Consider the following 24,604-nt stretch of genomic DNA (forward strand, 5'->3'; position numbering starts at 1 on the left):
CCAACAGGTATTTGAGCTATTACATTTCTTAGCTCCAGAGTGGCGAGCCCTCAAGTTTATCTGTCTCTTAAAACATTTTTATTTTCGGTTTGGCATTGTTTTTAGACATAGGGGAGACTTAATGAAAATTTTCCCCTTTTCTTAATGTGTAGAGGGAGTAATAATACAGTCAGGGAATATATTTTCCTGTACAACTAAGGTATATTTTTGTCAAAACCTTCACATAAACAACAACCAAAAAAACCTTACAGAATAGGATGAATTTCACTTGATGTTTTGTAAAGTATTCATAAATTTTAAGACAGAATTTTGGATCTGAACTGCTTTTCTAATTTATATTTGTCTGGAAAACCTACAGTTTGTCCTTGAACTTCCTATCTTAATTTTGACATTGGCCATGGTAAGAGGATCTTCGATGACATCATTTTCTCCAGCCACAGTTTGGTGTTCTGTGACTGAGAGTACCTCTATCCAAAATATACAGCCTGGGCCTGTCCTTGGACTTCACATTTTCAAGGAATTCTATTAAGCAAAGTATTATGCTACATGCCAGGCAGTGCTGCAGTCCCTTCTTACATAAGTGAGCTCAGGCCGGTGTAGCTCCTGGTGTGCTCAGAGTAGTTAAAACAAGAGTGTCTGTCTCAGTCTGGGGCAAAGTAAATTTCCAGCTAGTATTCTCATCTTGCATTTCTTTGGAGCTTAATTTTTGAATGCCTTTTACTTATCTCAAACTCATTGGGTCCTTATAAAGGATGTAGGAGAGATGGCATTACTTTCATTTGACAAACAGAAAAGTTTGGTTATCCAAAGTCATACAACTTATTATTATTTTTTTTAGTCATACAACTTATTATTGCTAGAGCCAAAACTCTAACTATCTCCTGTTTTCAGCCCAGATTTTGTTTTGTTTGTTTTTTCGAAAGCATGACATTTTGTACAAAAGTGTTCATTTGTCATTTTATGAATAGTATGTCTTCTGGATTACTAGTTTTTTTTTTTTTTTTTCTATTTTTTTTTTGCCAACTCACATTTTGGCCTCATCTTGACTAGCACATTCTTAGAGGTGAACACAGGGGTAAGTCTTCCAAAGAAGGTCTGTGATTTGTATTTATCTATGATCTGCCTCCTCTCCAATCACACTCAGGGATAGTAGGTGCTGAACAGAGTGAGTGCCCAGGGTCCAGAAATTTCCAATATTCATTTGGCATCATTATTCCAACTATAATGTTTCTTCAATCTTTAGAAATTCATTCAGGAGGAGAAACCTGGGAGCATGAGTTTTTGTTCATTTAAGGCAATATGTTCACCACTGTGCTTAGCAACTCAGATGCAAAGGATGAAAAGGAGTTGAATATCTACCATTTCTCCAGCACCTACTATGTTGCAGGCACTGTGATAGGTGCTCTAAGTATATTATCTTATTTAGTCCTCACAACAATCCTGGGAGGCAGGTGGCATTGCAAACATTATACAGAGGCCGAGACTGAGGTTTGAGCATGATCCAGACAAAAGCTTCACGTTGCCAGCCCAAAGCAGAACCACTCATGTGGTTTACTGATGTGCCTTATTCCAGAGCTCATTTCTTTTATCATGTGCTGGGCTGCTGCCTCCAAGGAGCTGTTTACAAATCCAGGAACCAACTAGCCCCTTGGTTTTCAGATATGATGATACATTAGAGTCATCTGGGATGCTTTTTTTAAAAAAAGACAAATCTTTGAGTCCAATCACCCACAGATTCTGAGTTAATTAGCCTACAGTAAGGCCTAGGCATTGGTGTTTCTTTTTTTAAAAAATGTTTAAGTCAGGGCTGGGGTTGTGGTTCAGTGGTAGAGCACTTGCCTAGCACATGTGAGGCACTGGGTTCAATACTCAGCATCACATAAAAATAAATAAACAAATAAAATAAAGGTATTGTGTCCATCTATAACTAAAAATATTCTTAAAAAATGTTTAAGTCAACTTTATATTGAAATATAAAATACATTCAGGAAATTGCACAAATCCTAAGTATTTAGTTTGATGAATACTCATGAACTGAATACACTATATAATCTGCACCCCAATTAAGAAACAGACCAGTACAGACACCCAGAGCCACCCTCATACCCCTTCCCAGTCACTATCTCTCCTTAAGGGGCACTACCACCCTGAATTCTAAAACAATAAATTTATTTTTTCTATTTTATTTTATATGAGTAGAATCAAACAGTATGTACTCATTTGTATAAGGTTTCTACTACTCAGAATAATTGTACTAGCAACCCATGTTGTTGCAGATAATAGTGGTTCATCCTTTTTGATGGCTGAGTAGCATTTAATTGCATGGACGTACCATGTTTTGTTTTTCCATTTACTTGTTGATGGATATCTAAGTAATTTCCAGTTTTTGGTTGCTATGAATGGTGCTGTCATGAATATCCTTGTGGGTGTTTCCTGAAGAACATATACCTATATTTCTGTTGAATTTATAATCTGGGTTCTAGGGAATATAACATTCAGCTTTAGTTGGTACTCCCCAACAGTTTTCCAAAAGGATCAAGCCCTGTGGTTATATTTTTTAAAGCTCCACAAGTGATTCTTATGTGTATCCAGAGTTGAGAACCAATTCCCTGGTTTATGCAGAGTTCAGCAGTGTGACCACCTCAAACATTTACCACCTGGCTGAGAACCATAAATGAGATAGTAGTCTCCTTTTCAACCTCAGATCTTCTAGATTATCTTCTTTGCTAAATTACACAGCTTGCATCAATTTCCCCATAATTGCTTTTGCCAAGCTACCCTCACTCTATTCATCCACTCTGATTTTGGTCATATTCAACACACCTATATGCTAGTCTTAGACCTTCTCAAAGGCAGGAACCAAAGTTTGGTCATCCTTATAACCCTAGCACCCAGGATAGAACATGGCACATAGAGGTGCAGAGTAAATGCTTCATCTATAGGATGACTGAGTAGTTGGAGAGGATCTGGGCTGGAAAGAAGTCCTATGTTTGCACCAAGACTTATGTACTTTATTCCTAGGAGAATGCCTCAGGTCCTCACTCACAGCTTGATTGTTTTAACTTATCTAAACATGTTAGCATTATGGGTACCCTGGTTGTTCATCTTAAAGCTGATTAGAAATAGAAACTTAGATGAGATGAAGTAAGGTATGTGGAAGCACTTTATAAACTGGAACACAGCATCTAAATAGATAGAGCTAGGCATGATGGTGCACACCTGTAATTCCAGTGGCTTGGGAGGCTGAGGCAGGAGGATCATGAATTCAAAGCCAGCCTCAGCAACTTAATGAGGCCCTAAGCAATTCAGTGAGACCTTGTCTCTATATAAAACATAAAAAGGGCTGGGGATGTGGCTCAGTGGTTAAGTACCCCTGGGTTCAATGCCCAGTACCCTCCCCCCCAAAAAAGCAGACCCACAAACATGTATAACTACCCGAGGCCCTTTAGTGTGGCATCAGGCATAATCTGTGTAGGTCTAATGGCAAGAGCTTTTCCCTTTCCTTGCTTTGGTCTGGGTTTGATTTCAGGTTAGGGTAACTTGTTTTTATTTTCCTTTGAAAAGTAGTACAGTAGCGCCAAGTCTGAAATCTTGAGCTTTGGATTTGAACTGACCTGGGTCAACCACTTAGTAGTATATGCTAATCTCCTAGATGGTAGGGAATACCATTTATAAGGTACGTTGCTACCTCTAGAGTTAAATGAGAAAGCAAGTAATGCACCTAGTACAGTGCCCGACACTAAGTAAACTCTCAATGAAAGCTAGTTCCTAACTGGAATTTTCATGTAGACTGGTGTTCATAAATGGTATTGCATTATCAAAAAAATGTTTACTTAATTCAGTTATGTTAAGCTAACTCTGTTTAACAACTGAGTCTTTGCCTTTTAGAATGATTTCCTCTTGAAATCTTCACATTTAAACAAATTGAATGCAGAGAAGGATAAACTGTGGACTCTCTAAGTGTTCTGAGATTTTACATTAGTTACATTGAAATTTTAGACAGAGATGAAGCTTGAAATAAGAAAACAAAGATCCAGCCATCTTGTGTCTCAGATACATGTACTATTTTGGCAGAGGTTACTTGTTTTTGGAAAAATGGTTTAAAAAATAAAGTCAAAGGTGAAAGCCCCACATATTTTTGAATACTTAATACACCTCTTCAGAAAGAAAAACAAAGTTGAATGTTTCTGGGTGTTTTAGATGAATAGTGATCATGGGCTTGGCTCCTGTTCTCATGCTCAGCAGCAAAAATAATCCTCTCAACATCATAAGCATCTTTCTTTCACTAATTGAAGTACCTTTTTTGAACATTTATTTTTTAGTTGTAGTTGGACACAATACATTTATTTGTTTATTTTTATGTGGTGCTGAGGACTGAACCCAGGGCCTCACACATGCTAGGCAAGTGCTCTACCGCTGAGCCACAACCTAAAGAATCTTTTTTTTTTTTTTTTTTGGAGGGGCTGTGGCTGGGGCTCAGTGGCAGAACACTTGCCTAGCATGGGTGAGGCACTGGGTTCAATCCTTAGCACCACAAACAAAAATAAGTAAATAAAATAAAGGGATGCTATAATCTATAATTACAATTTAATTTTTTTTTGTAGTTATAGATGGACAGAATGCCTTATTTTATTTGTTTATTTTTATGTGGTGCTGAGGATCAAACCCAGTGCCTCACACATGCCAGGCAAACACTCTACCACTGAGCTGCAGCTTCAGCCCTGAAGTAACTTTTTATTTTCCTGAACTTGAAATTCTCAGTGCCTTTTATCATAGAAAACAATTTGAATTTAGAGTGTTTTGAAATATTTTTAAAATCATTTAAATATCATATTTAATCTGTGTATTTATTTGGATGACTACAGTAAGTGTAAATTTCAGTGATATTGGAAATTCCAGTGATGTCCATGGACACAGTTTGGAATTTAAATTGTAGTTTTAGACAATAGATACATAATCTTAAAGACCTGGTTATAACGGTTCTTGTTCTCTTTTCTGCTCATTGTATTGTTCTCAATGCTTAGCAGAGTCAATTTTTTAACTGATGAAACCAATTTGTATATGGTTTCCTTTATAACAAGTCAGGACTAGAAATGTTTGGGGATCCAGTTGTAAAGGGGGAACTGGAGAAGACAAAGCAACTGAACTCTTCAGAGACTATGAATTATTCAGTTGTTAACCACAGTAACTTCTTTAGCTACCATTTTGTGTTCTAATAATAGAAACAGTTTGGACGGATTCCTTTTGGAGTTGAAAAATCAGGAAAGCTTTTCATTCTTTTCTAGTCTACACATAAACTAAAAGAATGTAAGAAAAGAATATTTGCAGCTTCTCATGTTTACCCAGATGAAGTAGTTTCACCTTTTTGTGTGTCTTTTAAAACAGTTTTATGTATTTTATAATTAAAATATCTCAGAAATTTAAAATACACCCCAGAGAAACATGCTCAATGTTTTGGTTAAATTAAACAATTAAATGAATCATCTTTTCTTTTTGGTAATTACTGACAGAAACGTTCCCCCCTTGCATTCAGGAAATAAGTAATAAACCTGTTGAATTGAGCATAGCTGAGGGGAAATCAGTATCAATGGATCCCATTTGAAAAAAATAACAGTATATAATATAATTTCTAAAAAGGAAATACAATGTTTCTGAATTGAGTTGAATGTACCAAATACATAAGAAAAGGAAAGTATTTTGTTAGAAAAAATTTGATCAATGGAATCTTCCTAACTGGAGATGTAAATTATTTTGTTTTAAATTGAACTCTCTCTAAGTTGGTTTTAATGCTGACTTTAATCCAGACTGTTTCTGGGGGCAACAGAGCACAATATGTCCCTTTATTAAAACCACACAATCTTGGCCAGCTATTCTCTATTCCAACTCCATTATAATTTGGTCATATGTGTCACTGAGATGGCCACCAAGATCAGTCTAAGAGGTAATGCTGCATTGGCAGCACACAGCATAAGGTATGCACAGCAATTGGTGTGCATATATTTGGGGTTACTACAAAAAATATGCAAGGTCTGCTTTTTGAATTGCTAATGACTGAAGTGTGAAGGCATTTGCCAGTTTCTTGGGGTCCTTGTTTACCAACATTTTAGAGGGGGTGACCTCCCCTGAGTCCAGAGTTGAAAAATCAGGAAAGCTTTTCATTCTTTTCTAGTCTACACGTAAACTAAAAGAATGTGAGAAAAGAATATTTGCAGCTCTCCCTATCTGCCTTTCAACTTGGACATTGCTTTTTTCTTTGTTGTCATCTGGAAGAAAGACACTGCCAGACTTCTGTCTGATTAGCTCCAGGCTTTGTCAGATCCTGGCAAACTGTACCCTACCACACAAAGAAGTGTATGGGTTCAGAGATATGGATCATCCAAAACAGCATAGAGTCACACCTCATTTCTGTTTGACTTCTGGCAGAAGATTTACCTTCCTAATTAAGTTCTCCTTAGACAAATAGAGTAAAATCCCAGTTTTATATTTTCTTGGGGACTTGAATATTATTACAGAGATCAGACATGTCAATTGAGGGATTGAATAGGACAATAGGGAAAAGAAAGAATTAAATTAAGGTGAGATGAAATGCAGCAGTTTGCAAAGCAGCAAGTAAAACCGTTAGGAAGCATTTGTCTCACCCTCAACAATAACAAAGACATTTTCCTACTCTCTGGAAGTGTGGACATTATTTTAAGAGGCAGCTTTAAGGTGTCAAGATCCTAATATCTTTTATGAAGAGTCTGCCTGTGAAGCAGGCCTGAACACTAAGAAGTATTTTGTTTTATAATTTGTTCCTCATATCTTGGTCTATAGCAAAATGGGGATATTTACTAATAGTTTCTGAGAAAGGTATACACGCCAAAAAAAAACACACAATATTTCATTTGCAAAAGAAATTGAATATCTTTTGTGGGGAAAATATGCATTGTGATAGTATAAGCATCTACATTGTAATTTAATTAGTTGCCTTCTCTGGAGGCATTTGGGAATATGTTGTATATTGGGGAAAAATATTGTTTTGGGATTAAAAAGAAGGACAATGAGCAGAATGGAAAACAATAGTTTAAGGGTTGGTATACTTGTGGGTGACTTCTTCATTTGCTGGATTTTATATACTGTCCTTCAGTTTTTTTTTTGTTTTTTTTTTTTTTTTTTTTTGGTACAGGGATTGAACTCAGGCACTCGACCACTAAGCCACATCCCCAGACCTATTTTGTATTTTATTTAGAGACAGGGTCTGGCCGAGTTGCCTAGGACCTTACTAAATTGCTGAGGCAATTTAGTGAACTCTCGATCCTCCTGTCTCAGCCTCCTGAGCCACTGCACCCAGCTGGATTTTTTCTCTTAAAATGAGTTTAATTATTAGTGCCTGGCATGTATCAGGTGTTCAGTAAATATTTGTTGAATACATAATAAGTAGATTTTTGAATAGAAATGATTTTTTAGAAATTCTCTTTGAGATATCAGCCTACATATAGATGATCAAGAGTTGACTTTTATTCATAGAAATGACTCTTTAGTGTATAAAAGAAAGTATAAACAGAAAGTATAAAAAAGAAAGAATAAAAATAAAGCCAGGGCTCCCCTAACATAGCATTACTCAGAGTCTCTATGCCAAACTAAAGTACCTATTTCATGTTTTTTATAAAATTAAAATAATAAGGTTTGAGAGGTTAGGTAGCATGGTTCATATGGAAGCTCTTCTCTACTTTTCCAGTCCACAGGCTGCTTCTTGTTTCTTATATTACCCAAAGTCTTTTGATTTCACTGAGCTTTCAAGTTGTGAGCTTTGAACACAACCTCCCTAAGCTGTGACTTTCTCCAAAGTGATCCAGTCAGCAACCTCACTTTCTTTTGGTGAGGTAGGTGCTCTGTCAGCATTCTTCACTTCACTCAATCATATTCTTTTAAAAGAATAATTTATTTTAGCAAGTGATGGAAACTATATGGACCATGATTTATCCAATTCTACAAGGGAAAAAAAGGTTTTTCCTTTTTCTTTCCTTTGGGGAAAGGCATGCCAAAAGGACAGGTGTTTCAGGATAATCTGAATTTTAGATTGGGAGGAAAGACTGATATTCACCATCTAGACAATGAGTACCAGGTGGGCTTCTGCCTGTGAATGTATGAAAAAGTAGAAATTAACAGGGTATAGCCATGTACAGCTGGGTGTCTAAGCTAGGGGATCCAGAGTCTAAAGCCCAAATGCAAGAGGAGTTCAGAAATAGGGAGGCCTGTTGTAAACAGAGGAGTAGTGGTTGGAGAAAACCCAACTGATGGGAGTGATATGGGATGGTCTCTGATGAAGAGCTCAGATTCAGATAGTTGAGGGAACTTTCAGAAGGAGAAGTATAAATATTACAGAGAAGCACAGCAAAGCAAATGAAACATTCAGGGAAATACAAGGAGAACACGGTGAAAAATGATGGGCTAGGTTGGAGTCAGCTTGAGAAGAAATTTGGATGCTAGCCTGAAGAGGGTAGACTTCATCTTGTAAGTAGTTGTAGGCTGGGTCACATTCCTATAGAATAGAATTTCTGTGCTTTGCGATGTGAGTGCTAACAGAAAGCACCATTCCTGATGTCTCTCATATCTGAGCTCCTGAATATCCACCTCACAGTGTTTGGATTGTTTCTGAGGTGCAAATCCAGATTCTAAAAAGATGTAGCAAAATTGATTTATCAATTCATCAATTAATTGATGTCTGTTAGACATTAATGGTGTCTCTGAAAATGACATACTTGACATCTTTTTTTTTTTTCTTCTTATGTTGATGCTGAGGATCAAATCCAAGGTTTTGTGCATGCTAGGCAAGTGCTCTATCCCTGAGTTATATCTCCAGTTCCTGACAATGACATGCTTTTGAAAAAGTGACTCACACAGAGATAAAAGCATGGAGTGCCAAAAGTCTTTCCCAAATGAATTACTGAAGGTGATCTCTAAAGAAAGAAAGAAAATGATAGTAACTTTGGTACAACATCCTTCTTGCCCAAATTAGCTGGTGTTAGAAAGACTTTGGGCATGTGCTTTATAGTCTTTTAAATTGTTTGTTACCCCTTCTTGCTTCTGATGAGATATTTTGCCACGCCCTACTGTGCTCTGGCTATAACTTGGAGCTGGTTTTAGAGCACGGTATAGACAGGTGAGTGTAGCTTGTAGTATTTGTTATTTATTCTATTTTGTAATGAAAGTTAAAAAATACAGCCAATTTCAGCAAAGCAGCAAAATTCCACAGTTCTTTCCTGTTTCCTTTATCATAATACTTAGTTCACAGTGTTTGTGGTGGGATTGAAAGGAACTTCTATTGCCTGGGACAGGCAAGCTATTGTGGACATTGTCTATACTTGGTACATGACTTAAAAAATCTAGACCATGGAGATGGAAGCACCTTTGGTCGCCTCACAGTCACGGGGCTTAGTTTTGTAGATGGGAACAGATTTATCTCGTTTTATGTAATAGACATTTCCTGAAAAGTTGCATGGATATTGATATTTTCTTTCCTAACTATTATTTCTTTCTGAGTTTATTTTACTTCCAGAAATTCTTTTTCTTCAATTATTATCTATTAACAAGAACATCTACACGTTCATTAATTAATCAAATGTTGATTGAGTTCCTACCATGTTATAGGAACTCTTCTACAAAGTGAATATACAGAGGTGAACAAAAATTATACTTGTGTCATTAAATTTTAGGCGTAATGTACCCATAAGTCTCTTTGAGAGAGCACCCTGTTGATCAATCAGTGAATAATTATTTATTAAGTATTTCATATATGTTGAGTATTAGGTCAGGAGTGCAGGGAAATTTGGACTTCAAAGAACCCAACTCCTACTTGGAAATCCAAGAATCTTAACACACAGAGACTAAATAAAGATTTTTATGCTGGTAGATCATTGAGGGCTCAAGTGTGCAGCAGCACAGCAGGCTGGAGCTGTTCAGAAGAAAAAAATGTAAAGGTAGGTCAGTGAAGACTTGATAGAAACTACCAGAGGAACTGCTACTTAAAGCAACCTGCAACAGTGCCTTTGCTTGTGGCCCTTGTCTCTCCCTGATCTTTGTGCAGAACTCATTTACCATCTGTCTCTCCTGTACCTGGATTACCTAAGTAATTGCTTCTACTAGTTCTAGGGCTCCAACCCCAAACCATCAAATACTTCTAGGAAATCAGGGGCTGAGGGAGCCCTCTCTTTGTAGGTAAGCATCTTCCCTAGCTGCCTGGACAATTGCAGAGGTAGTTACTTTTTAAAAAAATTATTAGTTATTAATGGATATTTATTTATTTATTTATTTGTGCTGAGAATCGAACCCAGTACCTCACACATGCAAGGCAAGTGCTCTACCACTGAGGTACAACCCCAGCCGCAGAGGTAGTTACTTTAAAAAAAAATTTTTTTTAGTTTTAGATGGATACAATATCTTTATTTTTATGTGGTGCTGAGGATGAAACACAGTGCCTTTCATGTGTTATACAAGAGCTGTATCTCTCTACCACTGAGATACAACCCCAGCCCCAGGCAGTTATTTATTTATTTATTTTTTGTACTGGGGAATGAACCCAGGGGCACTTAATCACTGAGCCACATCCCCAGCCCTATGTTGTATTTTATTTAGAGACAGGGTCTCACTAAGTTGCTTAGGGCCTCTCTAAGTTGCTGAGGCTGGCTTTGAGCTCATGATCCTCTTGCCTCAGCCTCCTGAGCTGCTAGGATTACAGGCATGTGCCACCACGCCTGCTTCAGGCAGTTACTTTTAACTACTGACATTTTTGAGAATATTCTCATAGTCTTCATATATTTGCCTGGTTCTTTAATCAAGGAGAGTTCTAAAATAAATAGTACTACGAGTGTCTAGGGCATTTGTTCATCTGTTTTATAAAAGGACAAGGGAAAAAAAACCCTAAAAGATATTGGACATTCATTGGAAACACACATCCAAGCACTCTTCAAAATGAAAATGGATTATTTTCCAACAGTTTATTTGTGAGTTACTGTTGGGAACACAGAAAATATTTCCCTGTAGAAACAAGGTTCTACATGATGATTATGTTTTTTTGGTTGGCCCACAACAGCCTGTTTAATACTTAATGTCACTAAACTATAGAACTAACAGATTCTAAGTGACAGGTGTGATGCTGTGTCTCTGGGAAAATGTGTTCTGCATTCCAATTTGGAACACTAGGAAGTCAGTCCCTTTCTCTGAAGGAACAAGGGGGTGTTGGGAGGGTACCCACACTCTGGTATACAGACACTCCAGCAGCTAAGGTATCACTCATCCACCCCCATCCTTTAAAACTGGCAGCCAGTGTGGCTCCTGCAAGGGCTGTGGTGACAGGATAATGGGAGGAGGGGCAGGGGCAAGCCACACTGGTTGGCTGGCTGAAAGTCAGCTGGTTTTAAGCCCTTTGCTTCTTGACCTTGGCTTGGCAAGCACTACTGACAAGAAAGATTTCATCTTTTCCTTTCCTTCATGCCTACTCTCTTTTTGGTGAGATTATCCTAAATCAGTTGTTCTTTTGTGATCTCTCCTTTTAGACCAATGTGTCTATTTTATTCCTCATTCATCTTCCTCTTTCCTGAACACTTAATAGTCAACTGAAGATAAATCTCTATTGTGGAGAAAGCTGAATTTCCCCTAAAGGAGTGCTAACAGAAGAATGGAAGTCATAAGGTGTGTTACAGTGACAGGGGGTAGGGGGCAGGAAGTAGATTTGGTAAATTTAAAATGGGGAGTAAACAGTGAGGGATTAAGCTCACATCTTGGCTCCTACCATAGGAGCTCTATGGAATTGAACTTCCTTGCTTCGAATTATATGAGGTTCAAGTCATTCAGAAGCCCATATTAGTTACATAAAATAATTATAGAAATTCATAGAGACAAAAGAACATAGATGGTTTAAATTGTCCACAATCAAGTCCAAATGCCTCTTGGCAGCAAGATAGAGGTAGAATTTATAAATAGGTCATTTTAAAATGACATTTGAAACATCAACTTATAAAGAGATAATAATTATCTCAGTCTATAATACCCAAGACTCTCTTGTTCTCATTCTACACTATCCAACCCATTTATAATTATAACCTGGCTTACCAGGTGGATTTATGTATGGAGAGAGAATGCCTGGCCATGAAATGAGAGTACCCAGTCCTCTTAGTAGTTCATTTTATCCAAAATTAAGAAATTGGCATTTTGGTTTATGTGTTGGTCTTTGGTGAACTTGGCTAGTGTAATGCCATTCTCAAGATCCTTGAGGATTGAAGACCAGATTTTGGACCCGGGAGACCCAGCTAAACTGCTGCCTTTGAGAGCTCTTATTCAAAGATGCACCATCAGGCCTCTCATTGATTTCCTTAAGTCAAATATACCTCTCAATTTTCAGATGGGAAAGCCACAGAAAAGTAGTGCTGCCTCCCTAAGGTCCTTATAACTGCTCAGGAGTGACAAACCTAGGATTGGGATCAGGGTTTTCTGACCCCCAACACCAGTTTTCTTTTCAATATACCTAGGTTGCTGCAGCTATAATACACAAGTCAGATCTTGTTCTCTAAATTTCTGAAACATGGAGAAATGGAGAAAACAAAAGTAGAGTGCAGACTTTGGTCTCTTAAGTTTGTTCCACATCAATAGGAAGAGTTATTATTAAAACCAGGCAGGGTACAAATGCCATCCACTGTATTCTATTAAGTGGAATGCCAGTGGGCAATGAATCAAGTTTCTGAACTAAGAACATTATTTTTACTGACTTTGTGACTGCTATTAGTAGGAGCTATGTGAAAGCATCCCAGGTCAAGTTCCCAGAGCCAGGCGCAGTATTACCCAGTGAGATATGACTAAGCAGCTCAGATTTGCTTGCTCTATCTCACTATGTAATGACTTTTCCTCCAAAGTTCAAGGGTTCAGGTGCTCAGCTCTGAGGATTTATTTATAATCTAAGTCAATTTAAAATTTTGTTCAGTAAGCTGGGTGTGGTGGCACATACCTGTAATCCCAGCTACTCTGGGAGGCTGAAGCAGGAGGACAGCAAGTTTGAGATCAGCCTCAGAAACTTAGGGAGACCCTATCTCAAAACAAAAAAATCAAAAGATCTGGGGATGGAACACAGTGGTAAATCACCCATGGGTTCCATGTTTAGTACCACATGAACAAAACAACAATAACAACAACAACAGCAACAAAGATTTTGTTCAATAAGAGTAAGAAAAATAAGGAAGAGCTGAAATGTTCTTAAATATTTGGAATCATTTTTTTAAAACATAAGTTGTATATCCTTGTGGTCCCACAGAATCACTTGCTTTTCAGTTGATTAAATTTCTTAAAGTTGAGTGATGGAATCTACTATGATCACCCCAAACCATAAGTTATCTTTAATGGAAGTTGATTGGGTATTACTGAAGCTAAGATGACATTAAAGGCATTACTAGTTCTGAGTGAGAATAAAGTATGACTTCCTTTCTTAACCAGGATGTGGCTGGAGTGCTGTGACTGGTTGACTTAGATAGTCACAGCATAATACCAAGGAAATTGGGGGCTGAATGTCACTGCATGTGACCGATACCTTGGGCCTGTTTGCCTTAGCTTAGTTTGGTCCTGTAACCACAAGCTGAACCCCACCCTATAAGCAACTCAATATGAACTGTGTAGCTCTTCCCCACTTCTGGCAAAAGTGGCCAAGTGCCTACTTAGTCAGAGCTGTCCCCTGAAATCCGAAGAACAGCACAGGAATTAAGCAAAGCCCCTTCAAGACAGTCTAGGCATGTGGAAGATTTTCTCTTCCCCACAGTTAGTTGAATTAGTCATTTTACAGGTTGAACCAACTTGCTCCAGATGAGGAAGGTTCTGCTTGTGTTGACAGCAGCAAGGGATTTCTTTCTGTGTAGAAATCCACAAATTGCTTTTTCATGGTTTTCTGTTTCACAGAAACATAAAGCGTGCACACAGGCTACAACACCCCTCAGGGCACTTATGTGTGTGTTTTTATTGGCTCTATCCCTTTCTTGTTCTGTGACTTAACTACTCCAAGTCTTATTGTTTACCTAAGAAATGAAGGAAATAATTGTGCCCCTAGTGCAGGAGTTCTGGGAGAACCAAATGCAATGAAAAAAATACACAGTTTAGTCCATTTTTGCTGCTATAACAAAATACCATAAGCTGGATACTTTATAAACAATGGAAATATATTTCCCATGGTTCTGGAGGCTGGGAAGTTGAAAATCAAGGCACTAGTAGCAGATTCACTGTCTGGTGAGGACATGCTTACTGTGTCCTCACTAGGTGGAGGGGCAAGACAGCTCTCTGGGATCCCTTTTATAAGGCCACTGATCCCATTCAGGAGGGCTCCATCTTCATGAACTAATCAGCTTCCAACGACCCCAACTTCAATTACCATCAGAAATGGGATTAGGTTTAAATGTAAGAATGTAGGGCCTGGGTACAGACAATCCAACCATAGCAATATATATGTAATCTCCACGTATGGTGTTAGGCACATGGTAGGGGCACAGTAAGTCAGTAATGGTAGCTATAAGATTAGTGAGGGAATGGAACAGGGGATCAGGGGAGTTTCTTCTCATGTGCTTCATTGCTTTTGTCAGTTTAGGGACAGTGTCTTAAAATAGCACATATGTTGAAACCGAAAGCTACTCCAAAAGAATCTACTTGTAAAGTCATAAAAATATTAACTTCTGCTCAATTTGTACTGACAGATCCCAACATTTCAGAATTAGCACCTGGTGTTTAGTGGACGGAAAATAGATTTTGTTGTCATTGTGGATATCCAGAGTGGAAATGTGGGGAAACATAAACATTTAAAAGCAAAATGTCTCTCTCTCTCTCTCTCTCTCTCTATATATATATATATATATATATATATATATATATATATATATATTTCAATCCTATATCTGCTCATATAGGATTGAACCCTAGGCTGGCAATTTATAAATGCTTAAAAAAATATTTAATGAAGTTTAGTCCCTGTCTCTCCTATTACTTACACAGAGTGGTGTAAATATTTTTGCTGTTGATACAGTTGAATCTTGCCTCATTCTGTTGCAAAAGTGGTACTTTGAAACTATCTCTCTGTAATCTAAGAAGCAGTCCTTTTTTTCTTGTTGGCATCACAGTAGTGGTAAAATGAATGGGGGGCAGAAATCCTGCTGTTCATCTGATCTTCACAGATCTAACTGGAACTAACTAGCTTATTTCTGGTGCAGAATAGATGTTAAGAAAGTTCAGAGTTAGAGAAGATAATGCTAAGTGAAGTTAGCCAATTCCCCAAAACCAAATGCCGAATGTCTTCTCTAAGGAGGCTGATTCATAGAAGGGTAGGGAGGGGGAGCATGGGAGTAACAGACGAACTCTAGATAGGGCAGAGGGGAGGGAGAGGAAGGGAGGGGGCATAGGGTTAGAAATGATGGTGGAATGTGATGGACATTATTATCCAAAGTACGTGTATGAAGACACGAATTGGTGTGAGTATACTTTGTATACAACCAAAGATATGAAAAATTGTGCTGTATATGTGTAATAAGAATTGTAATGAATTCTGTTGACACATATAAATAAGAAAAAAATAATTAAAAAAAGAAAGTTCAGCTACTCTGGGACTCAGTTACATACCAGAGATGCTAAGCAGGCTAGTGAGGCTTGCACAAGATGCCAGAAGATGGGTATGTATCATCATAAGTTTGTCATGATGGAACTTTGAAAAATTCATTTGAAAAGGACTTTGGAAAATCACATACAACATAAACAGGCGACTATACTTTACCTTTTAACATATTCCACTGCTTTTCAGACAGACAGAAGAATTGGTTCTCTATTTTGTATGTATGAGTGGCAGTAGGTCAAAGCAAGTGGTCTATACTGCAATATACCTTTCTCACACCTCTCCACATTGAGGGATTCTTCCTTGCTTTCTCCCAGTTGAGCATCAGAGCCATCAGTCTTTCTGCACATCATCATCTCTAAACTTGGTCTCCCACTCTCATTTCCATTAAGGCAAACATGAGTGATAAGTAGCTGAAAGTATGCTTTTTCCCAAATAATATTTCCATTTTGTAGGGGATAGATCTTTATGGAAGAAAAATCTGGGGTGGAATTTTTAATATTATTCAATTTGGAGCTTGGGAGGGTGTGGGGTGGTGTAGGATATTCATAGTTGTATCTAAGCTTCTGACTACTTTGAAATAATAATGGTGAGGCTTTGCCTTTTCTCTCTCCATACCAGTCCCTTGTGGCCTCTTGCAGTTCCTTCCTGTATAGTTCCTAGTACTATAGAATGGACTTGGCAGTGACAGCAACAGTACCCATGGATAGACTTGAGTATATTGTGGTTTTCTGAAAAGGGAACTGCACAGTCCAGGCAACTTCCCTCAAGCAGATGCAATGATTCTTGTTGGTGCACATTTCATTTTCTGATCAGTTTGTTCTTAAATTAGTACAAATGAATAATTCTGATGTTTCCATGAATAAGCAGTCAATTAACCTGGATAAGGAGCAAGCAAAACAAAAAGGGGAGATTTTTATCAGTTTTTGCTTATCTACCTTATTCTGCTAGTATTTACTTCTGGTTATAATTTTACTCTACTCACCTCCCGCCACACCCACCCAACGAATATATCTACATGCACACACACATATTCACTCTGCCTTTGAGAATCACAGGCTAAAGACAAGTGATTTTTTTGCTTTGTGACTAGTTTGGCATAGATGTCATTAACCCTTTCCTACTTGACCACTTTTGAGGGGATTCAATATGTCTGGAATCCTCTGGGGTTCTGAATACTCTTTCTAGAGTTTACTGCATCTTGTTCACCCAGGGTTTGACAAAAATAGAATTCTTAATTTGCTCTTGGAAAACTTCTCATTTTATATTGTAGTAGTCAGAAATTATTTGGATTGTAGTGTCATTTAACTCTTTAGTAATATTAATGCTACCCTTTTATTAAAAGTCTGGCAGTGTTTCCTTTTTAGGTACAGTTGGTCTCTTCAGTCATTTAACTTTGAATCCAAACCATTCATGGATTGGGTGAATAGTAGAATCCCAAAATAGTCAGACTTGTGTAGGCTCACATTTGCATGAATCTATATTGCCCCCAGACTTGGTGAATAAAAGGATATTACATATTTCCATTCTAGAAACAAAGTTTGATTCTTCAAGAATATGTACAAAAATAAGATAAAAATTATCTTGACATGACTCCCAGAAAATATGCAGATTAAAAATGGAACAAATGGCTCTACCTAATGGGAAGACAGACCCTTCAAAATCAGTATTAATCATGTCCCATTTGAAAAGTTACATGTGACTCTCATCACCATATTTTGGGAAAAATGATGTAATCTGTTTTCTTCAAGAGACTTTTAAAATCCTGGAATGAGATGTTTTTTAGAAGGAGCATTTCTGTATTTCTACACTGTCAACTAGCAATTAATAGATTGAGCCTATGCCTGAGAATGCTTCTAGTTTCAAACGTATGTGTTAGTGACTATAAGAAGTCTCAACATTTGTTTCCTAAAGGCATAAAACAGAGGTTTATTTAGGAGAGTAGATACACATTCAAGGGACAATGGGGTGGGGGAACAATCTCACAAGAGACATACCTTTTGGGTAAAGCAAGGAATATGCACTCAAGGGAGAATGTGGGCTATCTCCAGAGGGAGAGATGACAACCCATTGGTGTGGAGTGTTAATATTTACAGAAGGTCGTTGCTAGGGGCTGGACAAGAGATGGAGGTGGGGTGGAGCTACACAATTTTGTGCCAGTTTTTCCTTTGCTTGCACATTTCCCTCATTTTACAAGGGCATGGACCAAGGGCATGTACCTTAAGCTCAAGATTTACAAGTGCGTTTTCTGCATCTCAGTGGCTTGTGGATGTTTCCTTTAAGATTCAGTATATCTCTCTCTTTATCCTAATTCCCTATCTCATTTCCCTCCCCGAGATATTGATCCCTTAATCTTGAGACTTGGTGAGGGGTGAAGATCCATCTTAGGGCTACTTCAGGCCACCAAGAGGTGATGACCTCCTAGTCAGGGATCAGAAGTCTCACCCTCACTGTTATAAAGAAGATAGACACTCTCAATACATTTTAACATGTTGAATACATGGAAAAATTAACAATTTTAAACTGTATTTAAAACAATAACAAGTGATTGGTGTCTTCACTAGGGACAGTAGCATATCAGCATGTAATTGTGATGGGGAAAGTGAAATTTTCTATTTACTTAACAGTTTGTTGCTAAAAGATGAGTGGTATCAGGAAGGCCAGAGGTTATATTTGGAAAAGTCACCTAAGGCTGGGAAGAACCCATAGGCTCCGCCAGGCAAAGGTTTATATTCTCTCAGTTCTAAGATGAACTGCAAAGGGCAAGATGAAGCAGTAGAATCCAAAAACTGAGGCTGGGGGCAAAAGGCAGACCTGGGCAGAAAGTTTGGCAACATGGAGTTGGGATCCCAGGCAATTGGCATCCAGCAGTCGGCACTAGGGAGGAAGGGGATTAGAGAGAAATGCACTTCAGAAAGTGCCCCTAGTGAACACAGAGAATAAACTGTAAAGATGAAAGTGTGTCAAAAAGGCTCCACCTGCTTATTTGTGGACGGTTGAGGACATTCTGTAGGTGATAGGCATTAACTATAACCTAGGCACACGAGCTTCCTGTAACTGGGCTGAGCATATTGATATGTTTAGGTCAAAAGAGTAGGTCTGAGTATGTGCTATGCATTTCCGGGTGGGCGCTGCCTTCTCAGCTTGGCTCTCATTTCCCATTACTGCTTTGCTGTGACTCACTGATGGCCTGCCACATGTCATTAGGCAGCTCAGCTGCTGCTCTCATTTCTCCCAAAGGTATACAGAGGTTTGCATCTTGGCTTTTACATTTTTTTTCCTCCGAGAGCTGGAGGAAGTGGCCTTTTCACAGTTTGGTTCATTGAGTTGAATACTTATCGTGTCTTACAGTTTCAATATTTCTTGCTCATAGGTATTTGATCCTGATGACCTTTATTCAGGGGTTAATTTCTCCAAGGTTCTGAGTACTCTTTTAGCTGTCAACAAAGCAACAGAAGGTAAGTAAAGTTTGTGATTTATGAGTTCTGGGTGACATTTTTGAATCCATGTGTTTCTGATTGTTCTAAGAGTCAACCATGCCCTGGATTGATTAATTGGTGAAAATTTGCCCCTTTTGCCCCCAAATAAACCCCAACAAATATCAAATACTTTAATTTTTTCATGGTTTAAACATACTTATCACCATATTTAAACATGCATATCACAGAGGTATTCTAATGCCCTTAGTACAATAATAGGAACAAAGAAAACCCAATTTTGTTCCAAAACTTTTGAATAGTCAACTCAGTATAGCAAGACAAAAAAAAAAAAAGAAAAAAAGAAAAGACCAGTTCCCTCTTTTTAAAATAAAGTTTACCAAGTATAGCCATCACTTCCCTTTCCACACTAGGAACACATTTTTCTCATAGTCTTCCCTGTGCCTGTGTGTATGTTGAAGGAACCCCTCAGTAACCTTGCACTGGAAATGAAACTTCAAGGTCTTAGTAAATTAAAAGTATCTTTTGTTTAAATGTTTACAATCAATTACATTGGAGGTTATTAAATATAAATCCTAGTAAATTTGAGGAAAGTGTTGATAAACTTAAGAGTGGAATTTCACTCCTTCTATGATACAGTGTCTTACCTACAGTGGTAGTAATAATCATAGTTCAAATTCTTTGAACCCTTTCCCTGGGTCTAGCCTGTCCTAGGAGCCCTAAGTGGTCTTATTCCATGTTTGAAACACACCTGGGGATAGGCATTATTATTATTAGGTCCCTATTATCAATAAGGAAAGTCAGGTCCACAGTTGCCCAACTAGAAGGTGGATGAGTTAGAATTCAAACTCATACCTGACTGACTTGAGAGCCCTTGAACTCAAATCTGAATCTTCCTGCTCAAACTGTTAGAGAGGCAAGAAGCTGTGTGCCCAGCACTGCCAGGTTTTACCAAGAAAGTGGAAGACATAATTCCCCTGCCCTTGGAAAAATTACCATCTATTTAGGGAGACTCAACTTACCCAGCAGAAACAATTGGAGAGCAAGAACAGACAATATAATCAAGTGCCAAATAAGATGGAACATCTAGGAAGCTATCAAGTAATTATAGTTTTAGTCAAAAGAGCTGTATATAATAGCAAGACATGGAAAATACTTCTTTAAAGTTGTTCTTTTGCTATTTGAAAAAAATGCATTTGAGCTATTGCAAGGCGTATAGCAGAAAGTACAGCTAATTCAAGTAACTATATTTAACACACATGACAACTATCCAGTTCTGGGCAGGGAGGATCATATAATTCTAACATTATGCCATACAAATTATATGTTCCTTTGCCAAACTCTCCTAGCAAGTTTTACAGTCTCTTCCCTTGCCGCAGATATTTATAAAAATACAAGAAGGTGAAAGTTAAAACCCACGGCATCAAGGAAATTACTTGGATACTGAGCTTGTCGCCTAGGGAATGTTTGGGCTTTAGACTTTTGCAGTTTATATCTTTTAAAAATAAATGGAGAGGAAAAGAACTCTCATTTGAATTTGTCAAGAAGCCAGATTCTCTCTTTAGTACACTTTCAGCATACTGAAAACATCCAACTCAGCTTTGGTCTGATCAAATTTCACAAGGTTTCAAGGAAGAGAAGACTCCTGAGTTTGATTTTAAACAACAAATTATTCTAGTATCAAGATCGCATCTGTCTCAGACACGCACTCTTTCTTATTCTCCACTCTTCCCACGGCACACTAGGGAGATTTTAGATTGTATGTGCCACATAAATCCTTACATGTAAGAAAGAGCCACTGAGTTATGGGCCAGAAAACAGGGCGAGAAATTTAAAATATTTCAAAGTAATAAGAGCCACAAACAGCTGTTTGGTACCCGATATAGTTCTGCCTTGGATAACAGGGCATATAGTTGCGACTGGTTCAGGAAGGAAGAGTTGTAGGGAATGGGTTAAGAGAAAATGTGGTTCTGTCGCTGCTTTTCATTCTACTGGAGAGCAATGGCCAGTAAGGTTAAGAACAAGAAGTTGGCCACCAAAAAGGGAGGAGGCAGGGGTGGGGGTGGGTTTGAAACACAGTTGGCATGTTCATAACAATACCATTGGAATTATAGCTAGGATGCTTTTTATAAAGTCCCATACAAGATAATGTTATATTGTAGATGGTTTTCTGACCTGAGTGCTTCCTTTACCATGCCTTTTCCTCTTTTCACAGATCAGCTCTCAGAAAGACCATGTGGACGTTCCTCTTCTCTTAGTGCTGCTAACAGTTCTCAGACAAACCCACAGGGAGCAGTTTCTAGCACAGCTCCAGGGCTGCAAAAGCAGGCAAAGACAGTGGTAAGTATAGTCCCGAATTCTCCCTGTCTGTTTTAAAATTCATAAAATAGGACTCATATCCCAGTTGCATTTTCATATGTGGTGAAATTGTCATTCTGTTTGTTTTGGGTGCCACCAAGAAAACTAGCTATAAACTAAACACCCATTCAGGCTAGACTTTGGAACAAATCAGGCATGTGGGGCCCAGAGTCTGAAAATCAGGGTTAAAGCCCTAGCTTGGCTGCTTATTAGAATCTGGCAAGTTACTTAACTGAGAGTGCTATGCAAATGTAAGTTATGACAATTCTGGATGACACTTTGCTGTTATTTTCCCTATTCCTTGGTTTATTAGAACTAAGTGGGTACCTGGCACTTTAGTAGGCAATCAATAAATATTCAGTGCTGTTCTTAGCATTATTGTCACCTTTATTTTTCTCTTTGAGTAAGACTTGATTTTAAATATCAGCCTATGATGAACTTTTATATTGAGATCTCCCAGTTGTCTTTGCATTTGGTCTTTTTTTGTGTGTGTGGGGGAGGGTATGGGGATTTAACTCAGGGGCACTTGACCACTGAGCCACATCCCTACCCCCCCCCTTTTTATATTTTATTTAGAGACAGGGTCTCACAAGTTGCTGAGGCTGGCTTTGAACTCATGATCCTCCTGTCTCAGCCTCCAAAGCCGCTGGGATTATAGGCACGTGCCACCATGCCCTGATGCATTTTATCTTATTGGGAGTTTTTATTTGGGAGGAAATGCTCCATCTTGTCTTTGGGTGAAGCCTCTCTTCTCTGTCAAAAGCCACCTGCTCCCTGTAGGTCATCATGTCCTGTTACTTCCAAAGCAGTTAAACGGGTGGTTCTTAACCTTTCTGAGACCACAGATCTCATTGAGAAGCTGATGGCACCACACCATTTGTACCCTATTAAATTTTATACCAAAAGTCATGTTTATGAACTCGTTTGGGTAAAGAGCCATTGTGCTTATTATTTTCTCAAAAGGGTCTCAAAAATTTAAGCCCAATTGATGCAAGACAGGCTAAGATTATTCCTAATTTAGTTAGCTATGAGATATTTGATCTTTGCATGGGACCAAATGTAACCAAATTAAGATGTTCTTAGTAATTGGAAGATAGGAACAGATTTCTGTGAGAGTTGATTAGTACCTAATATGTGGGCTAAGATTGTGTGTTGGGTAGAGGCAGGGTGAAATCGTTTATCATCACTCACTCTATTACTTAGGTTGGTTAAAATAGGTATCTTTAGATAATAGATGAAGGGAGAGGGAAATGAAAGCTATGACCCCATCCAAAATACACATTCTGACAATGCAAAAATTTGCATAAAGTTTCAAGGGGTTAATTAATACCTCTGGAGGGCCATTCATAGACTCCTAAGTTTAAAAATCAGAACTGAGATGGATATAGGGTTTTATTCTTGGTCACTCAAGGATAGGTCTTACCTAAAACCATATAATTTCTACCGTGCCTCAATTAGATGCCTCTTAATGTGCTGTGGCTTTTGTTTCTCTAGGAGATGACGGAAAATGGAAGTCACCAGTTGATAGTGAAGGCAAGATTCAACTTTAAGCAGACTAATGAAGATGAGCTGTCAGTCTGTAAAGGGGACATCATTTATGTCACTCGAGTTGAAGAAGGAGGCTGGTGGGAAGGCACATTAAATGGGAGAACAGGCTGGTTCCCTAGTAATTATGTCCGAGAAATTAAATCCAGTGGTAAGTGAGACCTTTAACTGTCTTTTTGAATATGACTTTTGTGTTTTCTTATTGAAATTTTCTTATTGAAAATCTTGTAGTTTTAATTGGTTAACAGAAACTGTTTATACTTACATGTGTAGTCAAAAATAAGACTAGAACAGAACTGGGAAAAATCTGTGGTTAGATATTTTGAAACACAGTTGTATTTAGATTACTTCAAGGCAACAGAAAGCTAAAAAAGCAAAGGAATTCAAAGCTTAGACAACTGTTCCACCTTAACTATGTCCCTTTCTGTCTACTAATTCAGGCCCCTGTAATATAGTACATAGTCCTTCCTGCTACTCTGAGTCTCCATGGCAGAATACAATAATAAAGGAGGCCAAGTGCTGACTTCCTTTTTTAGCCCTAAGTAGACCTAAGACTACATGCCTCAAAGATGTGTTTGAGAGATAACAATCATAGGGTTGGAGGAAGTTGTCTGGCTGCTTTATTAACATTATTGTCTTTAACCTATTGTATGTTCTTAAGAAAGAAGGGAAACTCTACTTATATTTCAAAAACCAAACTAAAACCAAACCAAACCAAACTAATTCCAATACTCTGATACATAAAAGCATGTTACAACACAGACTTCACTTTCTAATAATATCTATCCAAGGGCTCCTTTAAGTTAATAGCTCTTTGTGTGTTATCTCTTCTGTAGGTATCTTCATTGCTTTTTTTTTGGGGGGGGGGCTGGGAATTGAACACAGGTGCAATCTATTACTGAGCTACATTCCCAGACCTTTTTCATTTTTTGAGATGGGGTTTCACTAAGTTGCCTATGGCCTTGCCAAGTTGCTGTGCCTGGCCTCTAGTTTACAATCTCCGTCTCAGCCTCCCAAACTGCTGGGATTACAGATGTACACAACTACACCTAGTTTCATTGCTTTCTTAATGCCTCCAAATTGCTACTTTTAATTAATAAAATTATAGATTCACTGTAAATAAAATGAAACATTATGGAAATATAGTGTAGACAATAAAAGTTCCTTTTCTCTTTACCCCTCCTCCTAGATAACCATTGTTAGAAGCTTCTCCCAAAAGCATTTAAGATAAAATTTAGTTTGCACACTTTCTGTGTTTGGATAAAAAGGGGCATATCCTTTAATGGAATATGTTTACTACCAGATTTGTAATTATTTTTGTGGTGCATAGACTTCTCAACATTTTTCCCCAATACTGGGGATGGAACCCAGCTCATGCATGCTAGGCAAGCAATCTATCACTGAATCACATCCCCAGCCTCCAGTATTTTTAATTATTGGGAATTGAGATGTTTCAGTTAAGCCTTGAAGTATTTTCACAGGCCTTGCCTGGAATTTCCTTGGTTCTGATGATTTTTACAGCTGATATTTACCCATGGCTACATCTTTCCATTGATATAATCTGCTTGTTAGGACTCCTAAAACATTTTCCAGATTTACTCTGACGTTTTTTCCTTGATTAAGTGTCATCATCTGCAGAACCAAAAGGATCAGGCCT

General features: G+C 38.0%; 1 protein-coding gene across 4 annotated transcripts in view; it reads left to right on the forward strand.

Moving 5' to 3' along the window:
- Window positions 1-24,604, forward strand: part of Arhgef6 (Rac/Cdc42 guanine nucleotide exchange factor 6) — a 107,857-nt gene that overhangs the window by 9,123 nt on the left and 74,130 nt on the right. For all 4 annotated transcript variants that reach the window (XM_026392203.1, XM_077793566.1, XM_077793565.1 and 1 more), the window contains 3 exons: window positions 18,981-19,065; window positions 21,260-21,384; window positions 22,897-23,098. In XM_026392203.1, coding sequence (XP_026247988.1) covers window positions 18,981-19,065; window positions 21,260-21,384; window positions 22,897-23,098 — 412 coding nt within the window. The remainder of the gene's footprint in view (window positions 1-18,980; window positions 19,066-21,259; window positions 21,385-22,896; window positions 23,099-24,604) is intronic.

This window comes from Urocitellus parryii, chromosome X (assembly GCF_045843805.1).
Source record: "Urocitellus parryii isolate mUroPar1 chromosome X, mUroPar1.hap1, whole genome shotgun sequence".
NCBI classification, from domain to species: Eukaryota; Metazoa; Chordata; class Mammalia; order Rodentia; family Sciuridae; genus Urocitellus; species Urocitellus parryii.